The following is a 17810-nucleotide window of genomic DNA, read 5'->3' on the forward strand; positions in this document are numbered from 1 at the left end:
CCTCTTGGCTCCGTTTACAGGCTTTAAAAAATCTAGCCCGTGACGGGAAACTTTAGCAAATCACAGGTCATTTCAGAGAGAGAGTGTTCCTATTGGCTGTTTTGCGCATGCATATGCACATGCGAAAGAGAAGGTAGAGGGAGAGCTGCAGGAAGAGGTCTCACTCTAGGCAAATCCTTTGCCTTTTTTGCCGTTTTCAAAATGTTTTTTTGCGCCAAATCAAATGTGTTATGCTCATTATTCATGTTGTAGCTGGTTGGCTTGGTTCCAGGCTTAAAACTCTTTATATAAGCAATTTTCGAAACGTCAATGAACCAATTGACAACTTTTTCTTTTTTTTTTAAGTCTGCTTATTATAAGCAACATGATGTCACAAAAGATTTTTCCAGGCAAAACTACAATAAGAACCACCAAGCTGCTGGAAATGCAACCAGAGTAGCTGATGTATTGATCGGGCATCCGGTCTAACCAAGAGATGATAGAGAGACGAATCGGCGCTAAATGTGGGGTAACTTCTAGAGCTTTTTTATCATGACGAGATCAACAACATAATCTTAGGGAGCACGAGAACCGAAATCTCAGAATTTGTGTGTGTGTGTGTGTGCGTGTGTGCGTGCGTGCGTGTGCTTGTACACACACACACACACACACACACACACACACACACTTGCCTGCTTGTTGCGAGTATCGATCAGCCCTTATATTGAAGTTATGAGAATTTGTTACAACCACTATAAAAACAACAGACAGACAGACAGACAGACAGACGGGGCAGTGGAGTGTATGAGAGGATTACCAGTGGACAGCCGATTCTATAATTGTTCAGTGAACATTGAGGGGATTTTGCTTGCCACACACACACACTAGTGTTCAGCTGTTACTTTGTGTCATCATGATCTCTTCAGAATCCATCCATATGTGCTCATACAATTACTGTACACAGTGACACACATATGCACAGTGGAGCCAAAAAACATTTTCATTGTCCTGTTTAAAAGACGTTGAAGTTACATGGAAGAGTCTGAGACTTTCGTGTTGGAAAATCAGGGACTTTTCTGGGGGACTCCAGCTTTTGTTTTGCCCCAGTTACACACTCCCAGCTCGTGAGAACAACCACAGGTTACAGTATGGTAATGCTGCAACAAATATTCATTTATTTTATATGTACTAAATTTAATGTAAATATTCAGTAGCTTCAGCAAACTCAAATGTTTAATAATCAAGAGCCAGCTATAAACTGTTTTTATACTCTAATCTGCTGCTATTCACCTGTGTGGGCGATCGGCCAGTAACTGCTGTAAGAGAGTAAGAAACAGAAATGCCTCTTTGGATGCACAAAGAAATCAATCACCTCTTGGCATGTAGCCCCCTCCTCATGGCTGCAGTAAAAGGTGGAAGAAAAAAACAGTACTGAAAGACAATAACTGCCCTCTCAGGTCTCAGTATTTCCGGAAGCTTAATGATAAAAAGGTGGTGTTTTTGCACAGATTGCACTCCAGCATGATGATTTGACAATTTACACTGAACCCAGATAATGTCAGTATGCTTTTGTACTGTAAGTGTGTTTTCATCCACCTGTTTTTATGTACATGAAAAAATTTGAGCGTAAAGAACAGGAATTTGAAATAAAAGTAGAAATATCGCAAAAAAAAAATGTGTTCCTCAAAAATTGATGAGACATTTCTATCATGATTTCCACAGGGTTATCCATATTTATAGAGATGACTAGTATTCTTCAAAGTAGGTAATCTCGTGATCTTCTGATTTAATGACACCTGGATGGATTCATTTGCATTTTCTTTTGCAGATTTTCAGTCAAAATGTGCTTTACATTCACATGGAATGAATGGAAAAGAAAACACAATGGCATATCAGTCTATTAGTGTAACTTTGAAAAACAGTTTATATAACAGAGGAAACCCTAAATCACAACATCCAGAACTACTATACTTTAAGGGAATCATTGTGTACAGGAATGTGTGTGTTTCTCAGTGAAGTAGTTCAGGTTTGAACGGTTGACCAGAGTGTGTCACCCCCGTTAGACTGGTAACCTTCTCTGGTGACTCACTGAGATGACATCTGTATGCGACTAATTTTGATGACGTCATACATTGTACTGAGGTCATGTCATCAGCATCACCAAAATGAGTAATCCTGGTGATGCATGAACACACAGTCATGAAAAAAATGAAACTCTCAATATATATCTTTATTTGCGTATATGCACTTAAACTAAACTCGTGTCGATGTTCACCAGTGAGAAAAGATTAAATTTAAAACCACATATATTCAAGTCATATTCGTTCCCTGTGTGTGTGTGTGTGTGTGTGTGTGTGTGTGAGTGATTGTTCCCCACATATCTCTGAGCATACATGTACAGTATGATATCATCTCTGTGCGAGGTGTGACCCTGCATGTACGGCATCCCTAATGGGACATTAGAAGTGGATCAAGCGGCTAATGTACCAGCATTAGTGAGGAATAAGTCATGTGTGTGTCATATCTGTGCTCGCCCGGCACACGCACGGCACACACACGTCACACACACATCTGACCCCACGGATACTCAGCTCAGCATTCCCTGGTCCTAATGCATACAATGTGTGTGTGCGTGCATGTGTGTGTGTGTGTGTGTGTGTGCGTGTGTGTGCGTGCGTGTGTGTGCGTGCGTGTGTGTGTGTGCGTGTGTGTGTGTGCGTGTGCGTGTGTGTGCGTGCGTGCGCGCATGCGGTGGTTATGGTTATCACATTAGGGCTGGTCATAACTCAGACAGTAAAAGCACCTAGACACCTCCTGTTATTCTTTCTCTCTGCCAGCAGTTCTGTCTTTTCTTTCACTCACCCCCTCCTTCTCTGCTTGACTGTCAGTCGACATGTCTGTCTGCATATTTACCCGAAACAGACAGGAATAGATTATGCTATACTAAAAAAGTCTTGATGATGAGTTAAAGGGTTTGCATCTTGAAAACAAAAGACTGACAAGACATGGCAATGACAGCTACATGTAAGGCATATATTCCATAAATATTTGACAACAGATAAAGACAATGTAGGACAATCACATGAATCAAAGCAAACGTTTTAATTTTAGATTAAAGCTTCAAAATCAAGATTTATTGCAGCAATTACAGGAATCAAAGAAAAAAGCAGCTATCTGTGATTAAAAAAAGACACATTTCAGAGTTGGCTTTTGTCATTCTGTTGTCATCATACAATTAAAAAAAGAAACAAAATGAAATTATTCATCATAATCGACTGTAAACCCAGAAAGCAGTTAATGGACAGAAACATGAAGGAAAGGGTCAATCCCAACAAAACCCAGTGAAAGCATTGATTTGGTGATTTGCGTGTCTTAAAATGTGCTCAATGTATCCCCTTACAATTCTAAACAAACTTCATTTGCTGATGAAATTGTGATATGCTGGAAAAAAGACTTATTAGGATGATCTTGTCAAACTATGATACGATTTAACAAATTAACTTTCAACCCTAGTATTTTAGACGTCTAAGTTGCATACTGTATAAATGTTGTTTAAACAGCCTTTCAAAGACTATATTGTAATGTTTATTTGGGACCTAATGACATTAAAATATAGTCCTTAAAATGCTGAAACAAGAGTTCCTATCATCAGTAACTGATGTGTAAAACGTGCTCACTTGTCAACCAAGTATCCCAGTTTCAATCTCGCCACATAGATATCTATTGACATGCAAATCATCACATCACGGACGCAAACACAACATTTTTGCAGTATTATGGCACTAATTCAGTTCAAAAGTTTAAACTGATACCTGAATGATGTATTTACTATATTTATACTATTTGTTGCTAAAATTAGATTTTCATTTGTTGTTTTTTGCAGGCGATCCCATTGACAAAAGTTTAGGCCCTCAGGAAGTCAAAGGCGTATTATTTTAGACTTTTTAATCAGTTTTGAAAAAGTAAATGATGCCCATAAGATTGACAACAACACTTTAATTCTCATTCATATCAACACAATGCAGCTGGAAGCACTATTCATTTGTATTGAGCAGGAGGTAATCCGACAAACAATAGTTTCTAATTTACAGACGCAACCTGGGAGAGATTAATTAGGCGATGTGAGAAGCTGTGTGTCTAAATATGAAAAGACGTAAACAGACAAAGTATTCAAAGTGCATCGATCCCAGCAGTCAGAGGCTCTGAGTGATTTATTAGTAGAAGCCTGTAGACCTGATAATGATGATGTTACCAGAGGATCATCTTTCCTTCCCGTTTATCAGCTACTGCCTTACTGGAACCGCTCGAACATTCAGGATCAGGTTTCTGTGTGTGTGTGTGTGTGTGTGTGTGTGTGTGTGTGTGTGTGTGTGTGTGTGTGTGTGTGTGTGTGTGTGTGTGTGTGTGTGTGTGTGTGTGTGTGTGTGTGTGCATGTGTGTGCATGTGTGTGCGTGTGTGTGCGTGTGTAGCGCTCAACAGTCTAATAATGAAAGGTTAACAGAGAGCCAGCCATGTGTAAAAGATTGAATTTAGCACCATGGACAGGCACACTAAAACTGCTTACTGGCTCTGTGACCTCTCATATTGTATCCTCATACACACACACACACACACACACACACACACACACACACACACACACACACACACTGATGGCGAGGCAATATGTTCCACCACACAAACTCAAAACAGCACACATGCAGCCAACCATAGGTCTGTGTGTGTGAATGTCACACAGTGCAGGTTAATACTGTGAAGCACGGAGTAATTTTCTCTCTGTCGCTGGATGGCCTCACGCTGTGGAAACGACAACACATTAACTGTTAAACAAGACACCTTAGCCCCTGGGGTGGGGGCGAAAAGAGAAAAGGGGGAAATACTGAGAGGGTGGCAGGTGAGAAAGAGCTGGGAAACAATAGAGAGACTGAGAAAAAGAGAGAATTGTAAAGGGTTTGGTGGGTGGGGAATATAAGAAAGAGAATTCCCAGTGTGGATGCAAAGCGGAAAAAAGTAGGTGGTGGAGAAAAAGGTGAAAATGGACCAAGGTAGGCAGAAGAAGGGGTGGAGGACATTGAAACACTGATCTAGCAATAATTGATAACATTAAACATGTGAATAAGAATGAGAGAACTCTGACCCAAATACAGCCCTACTTATCACAAACACTGGAGAATTATATTTTTAATTATTAAAATAATAATCAATATGGGGAAAAAATCTAAGATGTTGGCCTTCGAAGGACTGTCACTTCCGAACTGCTCACATTGCATCATTGTGGTCTGATTTGATCAGTAATACATAGCAGAAGAGCCCACAGAGCACTTTAGATTTACTTTAAAGTATATTTTAAATGCCTGTCACTTTAAGATGTCATTTAGACACAGAAAAAAGATGCATAAAAGCACTTGACTTGACAGCAGATAATCTGCCTTTAAAAGAAGTGAGGAGCAATTTGTTTATCATGAATAGATGGTGAAATGGATGTTGGTGTGATGGGGGGAGGAAGGAGGGGGGAAGATTGCACATGTGTTTTTTTTAATACCTTGTATGTGTGATTCTATGTGTGGTTGTTCATCTGCCTGTATGTCTTCACATACATCTAAAACCTTGATGTAACTTACTGGTGAATTTTGATTTAGATGTTTTACATGTGTTTACTACAAATAAACTGAGGCAAATTCTACCTTTTTCTTTCTCTCTCTCTTTCTTTCAGGAGGTTATTTTAAAGAGAGCAGCCGACCTAGTGGAAGCCCTCTACGGTTTGCCCCATAATAACCAGGTAAGGAACCTACACACACATGCAAACATCCACAAGGAAAGTGAAAAATAGAATGAAAGTTTTATTTTTAGTTTTCATGTTTGTGGTAATCATTCTGTTGTGTTTCCTGTAGGAGATCATCCTGAAGCGTGCGGCAGACATTGCAGAAGCTCTCTACAGCGTTCCACGAGGACACACCCAGCTTTCCGGCTCCACCCACAGCGGCATGATGGGGGTCAACTCCTTCAGTGGACAGCTGTCCGTCAACATCTCTGAACCCCCACAGGGCAATCAGGGTAAGAATTGTACCATGCTTTGTATAGATTCATTTTAATGGCAATGAGTTTGTCAAATACACATCACCACTTCTGACCTAGAGACACATAATACTTCTATTTTACCTTTGAAAGAAAAAAAAGAGTTGATATTACGTTTCTAGATATTCACAAACAAATTCTCGTGTTTTAATCCAAGATAAATTCTTGCATTAATATGCATATGTTGTTGAGTAAACAGGCGTAACAGCCTAAACTGCTTTGTTCTGATGCTATTTTGATTAATGTCTAACAAAGTCTTGCAGCTATTCTGAAATCACTGCAAACATGAAACAGTATAACTTTTTGCTTAAAAATTTAAAAAAAAGTCTGAAGTCTAATGTCTAAAATCTGTAAACTGTCCCATTCCCAAAGTTCAACTCAGTAAACATATTTCATCAGAATTTCCAACCGTAACCCAAACAGTTAGGTTTATATGAGACTGTCCTCCCCTGAAAAACAGCCACATAAGTCGGAGCTGCAATTACGACTCATATTTACATTTTTAACGCCATCTAGTGGCCATAGTAATTGTCACGGAAGCAAAGCAAAAAGTAAGGCATCGAAGTATAATCCAAATTCTGTGTGGAGGCAGTTAGGGTGGTGGTCAAACAAACACAGGACATTCCCCCAGGAGACCAGGGTTCGTGTCCCATTTAAAAATTAAAGTAAATGGCGAGTTTTTCTTTTTACTTTACAGTAAGTAGTTTTTTTTGCCTAAACTTAACCAAACTGCGACCATTTCACAACTTTAACGACCAGAACAGTTACGTTCTCTGATGTAGATATGACAACGGAAAACGCTCCTGTGGGTCATATTTCGTGCCCCCACTAGGGGCGCTAGTTTATGAAACGCTCCTATGGGTCGTATTAGAGAGTAGGAATTAATGTTGGTTAAATAAATGTTGGTTTATATCATGAATGATCTGTGTTCATATTACTTCGACCAACTGTCCAATCACCACATGCTTCTCTTCCTCTCTTCCACATGTCCTGCAGGATTCGTGCGCAGCAGCAGTAGCGTGTCCCCTCACGGTTACGTGCCCAGCTCCACGCCTCAGCAGACCAGTTACACATCTGTCACCAGCACCATGAACGGCTACACTAACAACGCCGGCATGACGAACCTGGGAGGCTCGCCTACTTTCCTCAATGGCTCTGCAGCCAACTCGCCTTATGCTAGTGAGTGTACATGTGTGCATTTACTCCACAGACATTAATATACACACAAACTCAATCACATACTACACCTGGGGAGAAATACGTGTTTTACAAGCTTTTAGCTTCTTCACTGTGGAAGAGCTTGAAGCAAACTGTACTGAAGTTACTTATTATAGAGTCCGTGTAGCTGCCACCAAGCTGCTTCCAAATGCAGTTACATAGCTACCAGTTTAATTACAGGTGCGGAACACTGCATACATGCATGCAGAGCTTACAAACGTGTACCTACACACGTCTGTGGACAGGAAGTGAAAGTCTCAGATCTGCCGAGTGGAGATACCCCCATGGGGCTTTCTGTCTCTGTGCCTTCAAAAACAATCACCAACTCCATTTTGTCCTCCGACCATCTCCTCCCTCCTTCCCGTTTCCTTTCATCTGACAGCCACACCTCTTTTCTCTCTGTTGGTTAATTGCATCCCTTTTCCATTTAGCAGAACACAAGAGGGAGAGAGGGGGGGAGGGAGATTTATAGAGATGTGCGATGTTTGTATGCTGATATTTTGACTTTGGAAGAGTGGACTAAAAGTGTGTGGAAACATGAACATTACACTCGTATGGGATTTCTAAACATCTCATTCCTCAAAAATGGGCATCAATATGCTGCTATAACAGCCTCCAACTCTCCTGGGAAGATTTCCGACATTATTTTGGAAAGGGTTTTCTTCGATTCAGCCACCTGAGCATTACTGAGGTGGAGCACTGGCCTGGCTCACAGTCCGGTTATTGTTTAAATTAATCCCAAAGGTGTTGGATGGGGTTGAGGTCAGGGTTCTGTGCAAGCCAGTCAAGTTTCTTTATGGACCTGGCTTTGTGCACAGGGGCATTCAAACAGCAAACAGCCCCAGATTAAAAACACTAAAGTAATTGGACAGGGGTGTTGACAGACTTTTGGCCATATAGTATATTCTCAAGAGGCCTTTTTCACAACGTGACATCATGACTTCGCGTAAACATACACACCACTTTCCTAAAGCCATGTGGCGTTTTATCTGTACGCATTTTGAGCTCTCCGTGTGTATGTCTACACTGTATACAGCGGACAGCAGTCTGCAACGTCACAGCGTAAACACACATGCCACTTTCTAAAGCCACGTGGCGTGTTATCGCGAGGCTACGGTTGGGTTTAGGAAACGTCACACGTGGGTTGGGTTTAGGAAAAGAAGAACCGGTTGGGTTTAGGAAAAGAACAAACGTGGAAAGGAAACATCACACGCGGGACACAGTCCCCGCTCTCCTGGGTGACAGTCCTGTGTCTGACCCATCCACCACCCCGACCACCACCCCTACGCGGATTTTCGCCCTTTCATACTACTCACTACGGTGTCAATTCACACTCAATCGCAAGGTAATGAAAGTCAATGGAGGCCAAACGGCGTTGATAAACACGCTAAAAAGCGAGTATGCGTCTTAACACGCCAACAATGGCATTTGAATTGGCGTGTCATACATGCGCCACTTAAAAACATGTATGTATGTCATTATGTCTTACATAATATGGAGAATTTTGAATGTAATTGATGAAATAACAAATTGGAGCATTATGTTCAATAAAGTAACCATAATCTGTCTATTTTTTATTCTCACCCTTCATCCTTATTCCATCCCTTTTCTTCTTCATTCCACCTCTCATTCTCTCTTACTCCTTATTCCTCCTCTTTCCCCTTACACAATGTAATTACCACCATCAAAGTTGTCCCATCCAGTCCCACTATGGCCTCCTCCACCTCTCTCCCCTCCAACTGCTCCTCCTCTTCTGGCGTCTTCTCGTTCTCTCCAGCCAACATGGTGTCGGCGGCCGTTAAGCAGAAGTCCGCCTTCGCTCCAGTGGTCAGGCCCTCCTCCTCCCCTCCGCCCTCCTGTACCAACGCCAATGGGCTCCACGGTAATTTACCATGACAGCAGCCAATCAGTCAGAGGATGCTTAGCGAGAGGACTTCCCCAGCAGATATTCTGCCATTAGAGTCCTTGTTGTATTTCACATCCTTATTTGATCAAACAGTAGGTGTATACTCTGTTTTAGAGTTGAGTTTTGACCACTTTGGACCAGACTGAAATCTCATTATGCCATTAGATGGATTACCGTGAAATTTTATACAGACATTAATGGTCCCTGAAGTGTGAAACCTAACGACTTTGGAGATCCTCAGATTTTTCCTCTACCATCCCCATCAGGTTCACATTTGTGTTGTATAGTGGAATGTCAGCTATTCTTGATATTCATGTCCCTGTCAGAATGAATTGTACACGTAATAACTTTGGTGATACCTTTATATTTCATCTAGTTTTGTCCAATTTGCCCAATACTTTGGTTTATGAGCAAATACATTCACAACTAAAAACATTCCCATCTCTATTTTGTTTTTATGTTAGCATGCTAACACGCTACATTAAAACATTGAAAGCATTATATCTGCTAAACATCAGCATGTTAACATACCAAAACAACAACATACGTATACATTGTTATGAGTATTTTTTTCTGTCAAATCTGTGATTACAATTTAAAATTTTGGCAACCATATCCAATATTGACAATGGTAGAGACAGAACACAGTTCTCAGTTTCAAGGCCATGTATTTTCAAAGCCCAATCATCCACACCTTCTTCCTCCAAACCGCAGCACTCCTATAAGAACATCATGCTACATCTACATTTGTATCTTAAAGTAAACATTTGTTGTAGTTTTGACTAACAAAAAAGATTGTTATATTTTTTTTCTTTAATGCAATTATTTAAAAAAAAAATTCTGGTGAGGACAATTCTTATCCAAGTCTGATTTTTATACTGCTTCAGCTTTTGGATTAACAGTTTTTTTTCATTCTTTCTCCTCTTTCCTGTCTTTTCTCTTTCGACTTTTAACCCCTCCTCTTTTTAATCCACTGCCCTTCACCCTTCCTTTTTCTTTCTTCCCTCTCTCTCTCTCTCTCTCTCTCTCTCTCTCTCTCTCTCTCTCTCTCTCTCTCTCTCTCTCTCTCTCCTGCCTGTCTTTTTGCCTCTCTCTACCAGATCAAACATTTGTGGACTCTAGCAAGTACTCAACAGCCAACTCTCTACAAGGCCTGGCCTTCACCTGAAGTATGTCCTTCCACTATCTCTTTCTTCAACTCTGTTGACTAATTGCATTTGCAACTTTTGGTAAACTTACTAATTTCAATTACGTAATAACTGCCTTTCATGTTTCACATCTTTTACCTCTGAATGATCTTTCACTCACTTTCCTGTGTTTTATCCCCAACTTCTCTTTCATCTCATACCATCCTAATCAATCTTATTTTCTCCCTCCATCTTCCCTTCTGTCTCATCATCACCTCTCCATCCTCTTCCTCCTTTACTTTTCCATCCACATCTCATCCCACAGCGCAGATCTAGCTATTCTGTTGCCTGGTAACCCCTCCCTGTTTTTTTATTGGCTGGGAAAAAAGACAGGAAGTTGGATATTTACAGAGACAAAAAAAGACATTTGGCACAGAGAATTTATTTCTCAACATCACTGGCTTTGTTTAGCTGTGTGTGTGTGTGTGTGTGTGTGTGTGTGTGTGTGTGTGTGTGTGTGTGTGTGTGTGTGTGTGTGTGTGTGTGTGTGTGAGATCATGTGCGGGGGTGTGGGAACTCAAAGCTCAGCCTCAAAGCACAGCTGAAATAAACACTCCTCACTTACAGTTTTACACACACACACTTTCTTCTGTCACACACACTTGAGCTATTCCAACACTGTTCGTTGCTACCCCCCTTAATTTGCTGTTCGCGGTCAAATTTGACCAGACAGTTTTAACTGCCTTTAGTTTAATATAAATACCAATAAAAATGACAAAAAGTATTTTTAATAGAACATTTATTGTAAAAAGAACCTTATTAGAACATTAACATCTACAACATATGTGTGGGTGTGTGTGTTTCTGTGTGTGTGCATGCATGTGTGTGAAAACATTGGTGGTTCACATACACAAGTGGCAACATGACAACATAAACTGACATGAACTTTGTGTGTGTGTGTGTGTGTGTGGGTGTACATCTGTGTGTGTGTGTGTGTGTGTGTGTGTGTGTGTGTGTGTGTGTGTGTGTGTGTGTGTGTGTGTGTGTGTGACTTTGGGCTGGGCTCTGTCTCTCACATGTTGACACCCATCCCTTGGGTTTAAATACAACGCCATGATGCAATCTGTCAGGCACACACAAACATACAGTAAAATACGCCAACTGTTCCTGCGCAGAATTAAATGTGTGTGTGTGTGTGTGTGTGTGTGTGTGTGTGTGTGTGTGTGAGTAGCATCGCCAAGAGCCAACTTATATGATGTGTCCCCGCTCGGTTTTACTGATTTATTTGTCTATTGATGTTTTAAATGTCGCTGCAGTCACACAACTGCACAGATGGGAAAACATATTGATGTATTTATGAGGGAATCTTTTATGACGATGAAAAATAGTTGGCTGTGTTTTAAAAGTTTTTTCTCTTTTCCCTCTTTCTCTTTCTTCGTTTCTTTTTCCACCCAACAGCAATCCCGGGAATGATCGTCCCACCCATGTAAAGGTGTGTGTGTGTGTGTGTGTGTGTGTGTGTGTGTGTGTGTGCGCGCGTGCATGCGTGCGTGCGTGAGACGGTGTGCGAGATGAACCAAGCACACTCAAACCGATCCCAATGGAGGATTTCGGTGCGAGTCAGACTCCGGTCGGGGATGGAAGCAGCTGTCCCGATCTGAAGGAACAAACCCAACTCAGGCCCTTTCTAAAACAGAACAACTGCAAGAAAAACAGACGAACAAAAACAAAGAAATAAGTTGTTTAGACTTTGTACACCTTGATGCTTTTATAGGAGAACGGCCACGCCTACATAATGACTCTCCACCGACACAGGAAGTGTATTTATTTTGGAGAGAATCCACTTCTTCTCTTTAATGATTTTTGTGCAACAGTTAACGTTTGATAATCATCTTCTAACTGTATCATGAGGGATTTTCTATTTATGAAGTTTGGTCATTGATGAAGGATTATAATGTGAAGAATACCTGACGATGATGGTGATAATGATGATGATGATGATGAAGAGGCTTCAGGATTCATACAGGGTCAAATCCAGCCGACACAGACAAGCCAAACCAGACACACACTTTCACTTCTTGTTGCCAAATCACACCACGTCACTCTTTCAGTACAAGCCCCTAGACAGCGAGGTCTTCCTCTGCATTTAATCGATCAGCTGAAGGATTGAGATGCTTCCTGCCTGCAACTGATGCTTCAGTTTTATCCATTGAAGAAATCCCCATGTTTAGTTTGAGCTTGCTTCATATACATCTGCACTGCTGCTCCTATGTGCTACATTTTCGAGAAAGAGTCTTTTAGCCAACAGAAGGTGCAGAGAGAAGCTAAATTCAGTCATTTAACAAACCATGAAGAAATGTTTTTCCACCATGCAAGATTCAAGAGAGAAACTGGACATGCGGCAGTTCTGATTCAGGATAGATTTGACAAGCTAAACTGTAAAAAGGCCATAAATAAGTGCAGTGAGTGTGTGATCACTGGGTGCCAACAGCAGCTTCCCTGTTGAGGATGTCACCCAACAACTCTGCCACTGAGTCCGTCCATCGGCCCTTTTACCACCTGATCTGTTATAAAGTCGGACACCGTCTCAGCAACCTCTATAAGAGGGGGAACATGTCTTAAAGATTGCTGCCATTTTGACTATGATTTGTTGTGAGAGTTGCCTTCTCAAATGTTTGTCTTAATACATATTTTCTGTTTTGTTTTTCTTTTGGTTTGCTGTGTTCTTTAAATTCTTCCTGCCATCCGCCGGCCAATCAGATTGTGTTTCTTTTGTTTCCTGCTCGCTTATCCGGTGTGATTGACTACTTGAGTGAGAAAATTATCCAATTGTGTTTTTTAAATGCTGCGCTGCAAAAAATTTCATTAAATATTCGACTGAGTCTTAAAATTAAACTTTTTGAAATTTTGTAAAACTTCTTCCACTGAGGTTACATTTTTTCAAATCTGAACCTGGAATTCAGTTTATATTTTTACAGTGCAACTGTACTTGAAAGTACACCATTTCACTACATTTGCATCCCATTTTGCACTTGTTTTCTTAAAAAAAAAGGACTTTATTGCAGCGCAGGACAATTAGCCAGTGACATGTCTTAAATGCAGTGTGCAAGAATGAGAACAGTAGCTGATTTGTTGTGAAAGTCACTGTTCTCTCAGCCCTGCAGTGTGTGGTTCAATAGTCTTAATTAATTTATGATTATATTAATTTTGCCAAAGCGCTTATTTGAGAAATGAATGCCTAAACAGTCTTATGCCACAGTTTCTACGCTATTTGTCTTTTTTTGTCACACACAGTCAGAAACTGTGTACGAATGCCATACTGTGTACAACTGTCAGTTGTTCATCATTTGAGTCAAACCAACTCCTTAGTTAGAAGTCAGTAAGACTTAGGGTCTGTCATGAAAGCAGTAATCAAAAAATGGGATGAATTATTAGGGACGTTATCAAGTATTTGAAAAAAGACAACTGAAACCCAGAAAACTCACATCCCCAAAGATGTGTTACCTGCTTTGTCTCTCATGTCTAAATATTTGAATGTTATTAAGACATCTTATTTTTTTTGTATTATAGTATCTGTTTATAAAAAGCCATACTTCCACTGCTAATTTGCGTCAAACTAAAATAAGCCATGGTGTATTTCTTTATCATTTGCAAGTCAAGATAGCAGGAGGATATTTTCATTTTGTCACAATATTGTTGTTGTATAATTATTGTTAATGTTTGCATAATTTAGTCGCGTTAATAGGTGTAGAGTTCATAAATATGTCATTATGATTATCTGTTTGTCTTCCATGTGATGGATATAAAGATGGAACAGAGCTGCTTAATGAAGGCTTTCTCCTGCAGCACTCCTGCTTCAGTCAGGTTTTCTGTCCTCTCATTACTCCTTTCCTCTGTTCATTTCCCTCCTTCGCCTTGTTTTGATTGTGCTTTTAATGCTCTGTATGTTTGCTCTCTTTTTTTCCTTTCCCCTAACAAAATGAGCCACCTATTTATTTGATCTCAAATATGGGTCTGGAGACCACTTTTGCAGTTTGTGTCTATGTGAGAGTGCCTGCGACTGTGTGTGTGTGTGTGTGTGTGTGTGTGTGTGTGTGTGTGTGTGTGTGTGTGTGTGTGTGTGTGTCTCATCATTTTTCTGTGAATGAAAAATGTTATGTTTTAAAGCTAAAGGATGTTTTGTTTTTATAGTACATATATAAATACCTGTACAGGAAGGAGTACATAGAGGGTTTGGTTAAAAAAAGTATGATCGGAAGCACTTGTCCAACAACAGTTATAACATTTATCATGGCTTGTCTGCGTTCAGGCTTACGGTGGTCATCATTCATACACACGTTATCAGCAGTATCAGTGTGGAGGGAAAGAGTACAGAGGAAACTACTGTAAAGATGATAATGTTGATTCTTTTTTTTATTTTAAGCTTTGAAGTGTAAAATAACTTTGACTTTGACTCTCACTATATTTAATTAAAGTTCTTTCTTCTCTGTGAAAAAGGTTGTCGGTTTTTCACTTTGTTGCTCATAACTGTGACTCAAACTGCAATATAATGTGGAGAGCCACACGTGAGGAAATGACGCAAGTGAGGATGCAATTAAGATGATTGAGATGCACCATTGCAGTTTTCAGTGGAGAACTTTCTTGGTACCTCTCTGCAGGAGCCTGGAGGGAGGAGTCAGGTTGTCACTAAGATTCAGCTCACCTGTGTTAACTGCCTGAATCCTCAATATAAACTGGTGGGACTGAGCCAGTTTTACTGTCGATAGGTTGCATTTAGTTTAGTTTCTCCTCACTTAAAATAGACCTGTTTTACTTAACATCTCATGTACTGTATGATCTCAGCTCTTTACTTAGAAAGCCAGACTAGTCTCACTTTGCCAGACCTTCCTTCACAGCGCTGCGGAGGAGGGTCTGGTTAGGCCACACAGCATTCCAGGATGGGAGAAAAACATGCTCTGAAGGACATGAGGTCATGAGGTTTTAAGGTGTTTATGAATATAATTTATTAATTTGATACAATGACCATCCCTAAAGGCAAGAATATCTTGTAGTTGAAGTTTTGGATATTGGAGATTCCCACAACACTTAACATACTATAAAATAAATGAGTTTTCAATTACTTTCAATGACATTATCTAACTTTCAACTACAAAATCAAGCTGACTAAATGTTTGCTGCTGTAAATATACAGTACTGACATTAAACATAATTAATGTAAGAGCTAATGCTTTGTGAAGTGGCTAGTATTTTTGTAATTTGCAGAAAAGATTTTCAGTAAATAAAGTATGCAACACACACAAATTAGAAAGGCACTCGGAGAGCGCAGACCTCCGCCAAGGCATGCCCTGTCACAATGTTAATGCAGTGTGAAGTCGGGAACAAATTTTTCAGATTATTCCGACACTACATCAATGCAGCACAAATGCCCTATCTTACAATGTTAACGAAAGGGGAAAAATAACTTGTGTATCCTGTGATTCGGATCTGCTCCAACATTTTATGGGTTCTTCCTTGGCCCATGCTACACCCTTCCACCAAGTTTCATGAAAATCAAGCCAGTAGTTTTTCCATAATCCCGTTGACAAACAACAAACAAACAGATAAACCAAACCGAAAACATAACTTCCTTGGCAGAGGTAATGAGATCAAATAAATTGAAACCCTTTGAGCTATTGAGTAAAGTGAGAAAAAATCTAAAATGTTGGTTTATCTTGCTTCACGAAACTGTCCACAGCTATTTATTACAGTAATTGTTTCAATCAAACAACTTTTATTACTAAAAGACTCAAAAGACAGAGGTTTTAACAGCAAAACATGGGTAGGTAGTGCACAAAAAATCAATAGAGTTAAAAGTGAGATGAAATGTGAATTAAAGTGAAACTAAATAGTGACTCGTTACGACACCTTCTTCACTGTTGGACTGTTCAGCTCCATTCCAGTAAAGATCACACAGCCAAAGAGGTGGTTCTCGGTCAAACTGTTACACTAATATGTTGTAAAACTCAGACAGAGGAGGGTATTCACTCATTGGGTGTATTTGTTTCATTATTTAAATATTTTTCTTTTTATTTCTTCTCCATTCTTCTGTCACATCAAGCTGTTTCTATCTCCAGCAGCTCTAATGTTGAGCAAGTCTACCAGCACTGCCAACGTTGGGCCATACACACTCTTTCTGTGTGTGTGTGTGTGTGTGTGTGTGTGTGTGTGTGTGTGTGTGTGTGTGTGTGTGTGACAATACAAATTCTCTAGTGAGACCCGTTTCTGTAATGAGACAGATGGGCCCTGCCTGGAGTTAGCTATCAGCACAACCACAGGCTCTGTGTGTGTGTGTGTGTGTGTGTGTGTGTGTGTGTGTGTGTGTGTGTGTGTGTGTGTGTGGGGGGAGTGGGTGTGAGAGGTGTTATTCTCCTATTCCTACCCTGCAGGCTTAATCAAAGAGGAGCCACAGATGTCTTATTGACACCAATTAGTTTCTGTCTCATGGCACACACACACTCACACACACATTAATACACACATATTTACAGTTTAAACACACATCCGCGTTTTCATTTCTTAGAGTTGATGTGTTGAATTTGGAATTATCTATGGCCTCCTCTCGATGGTTTAAAGACTGCAGTCGATTTGTTTGAGTGCTAACTGCACACATTCACAATTGACAAAAACATACCACTTCAATGGCTTGTTGCCTCTGTGTGTGTGTGTGTGTGTGTGTGTGTGTGTGTGTGTGTGTGTGTGTGTGTGTGTGTGTGTGTGTGTGATAAGTCTGAGGAGACAGGACTGAAGACGTCCATTAGCTAATGGATCTCGCTCTCTCTCAATTTTTTCCTCTCTCCTCTTCTTTTATCCCTCTCATCCTCCCTCCATCACCACATCACACTCCCGGTGCTCTTAACTCCATCATGAGGAACCACACACACACACACACACACACACACACACACACACACACCCTAATCCCCTCTCTCCTCCCTCCTCCTCTGCCCTCCTTCAGTTGGATTCAAAACCTTTATGTACACAGTCTGGACAGCCATCCTTCTTTTTGGCCCCCTTCGTTTGGCTTCAGTTTCAACAGTTTCAACATAAAGAATGTAACCATTAATTTAATATTACAGCAACACAGGACAGTGAGAAGTGGACAGTGAAGCTTTGTCCTCAAATGACGGTGAAACTTGTAACTCATACACATATCTTGCATATGTGTATGTTTTACAAGTTTCACCATATTCTTGGTAAACAAATTATGCTTACCTACTTTTCACTCAGAATTTTTCAAATTATACAATGGTGTGTGATTGATATCCTTTATTGATTGATTGATACCTAATATGACTATAGCTTATATAAATCTGCCTCAGATCCTCCTCGCAAGCATGCCCACTGTCCCCCTGCCTTGCTGGATGTCAAAACAGAAAGAAAAAAACAGAATAAAAATGTCCCTTAATCTTTCCTTTTTGGTGTATCACTTTTATACTTGTAAGGCTGTAACATTTTTGACAAACGC

The 17810-nt window shown here is 40.3% G+C and overlaps 1 protein-coding gene across 4 annotated transcripts in view; it reads left to right on the forward strand.

The window, feature by feature from the left end:
• Window positions 1-14802, forward strand: part of LOC144527639 (transcription factor COE1) — an 83076-nt gene extending 68274 nt beyond the window's left edge. For 2 of the 4 annotated variants that reach the window (XM_078265831.1, XM_078265833.1), the window contains exons 12-17: window positions 5694-5759; window positions 5872-6034; window positions 7052-7234; window positions 8964-9155; window positions 10280-10348; window positions 11765-14802. In XM_078265831.1, coding sequence (XP_078121957.1) covers window positions 5694-5759; window positions 5872-6034; window positions 7052-7234; window positions 8964-9155; window positions 10280-10347 — 672 coding nt within the window. In that variant the 3' untranslated portion in view covers window position 10348; window positions 11765-14802. The remainder of the gene's footprint in view (window positions 1-5693; window positions 5760-5871; window positions 6035-7051; window positions 7235-8963; window positions 9156-10279; window positions 10349-11764) is intronic. The other 2 variants (XM_078265834.1, XM_078265835.1) reach the window with 2 other exon arrangements.
• The last annotated feature ends 3008 nt before the right edge of the window (window positions 14803-17810 follow it).

The sequence above is a fragment of the Sander vitreus genome, chromosome 13, assembly GCF_031162955.1.
Source record: "Sander vitreus isolate 19-12246 chromosome 13, sanVit1, whole genome shotgun sequence".
NCBI lineage: Eukaryota > Metazoa > Chordata > Actinopteri > Perciformes > Percidae > Sander > Sander vitreus.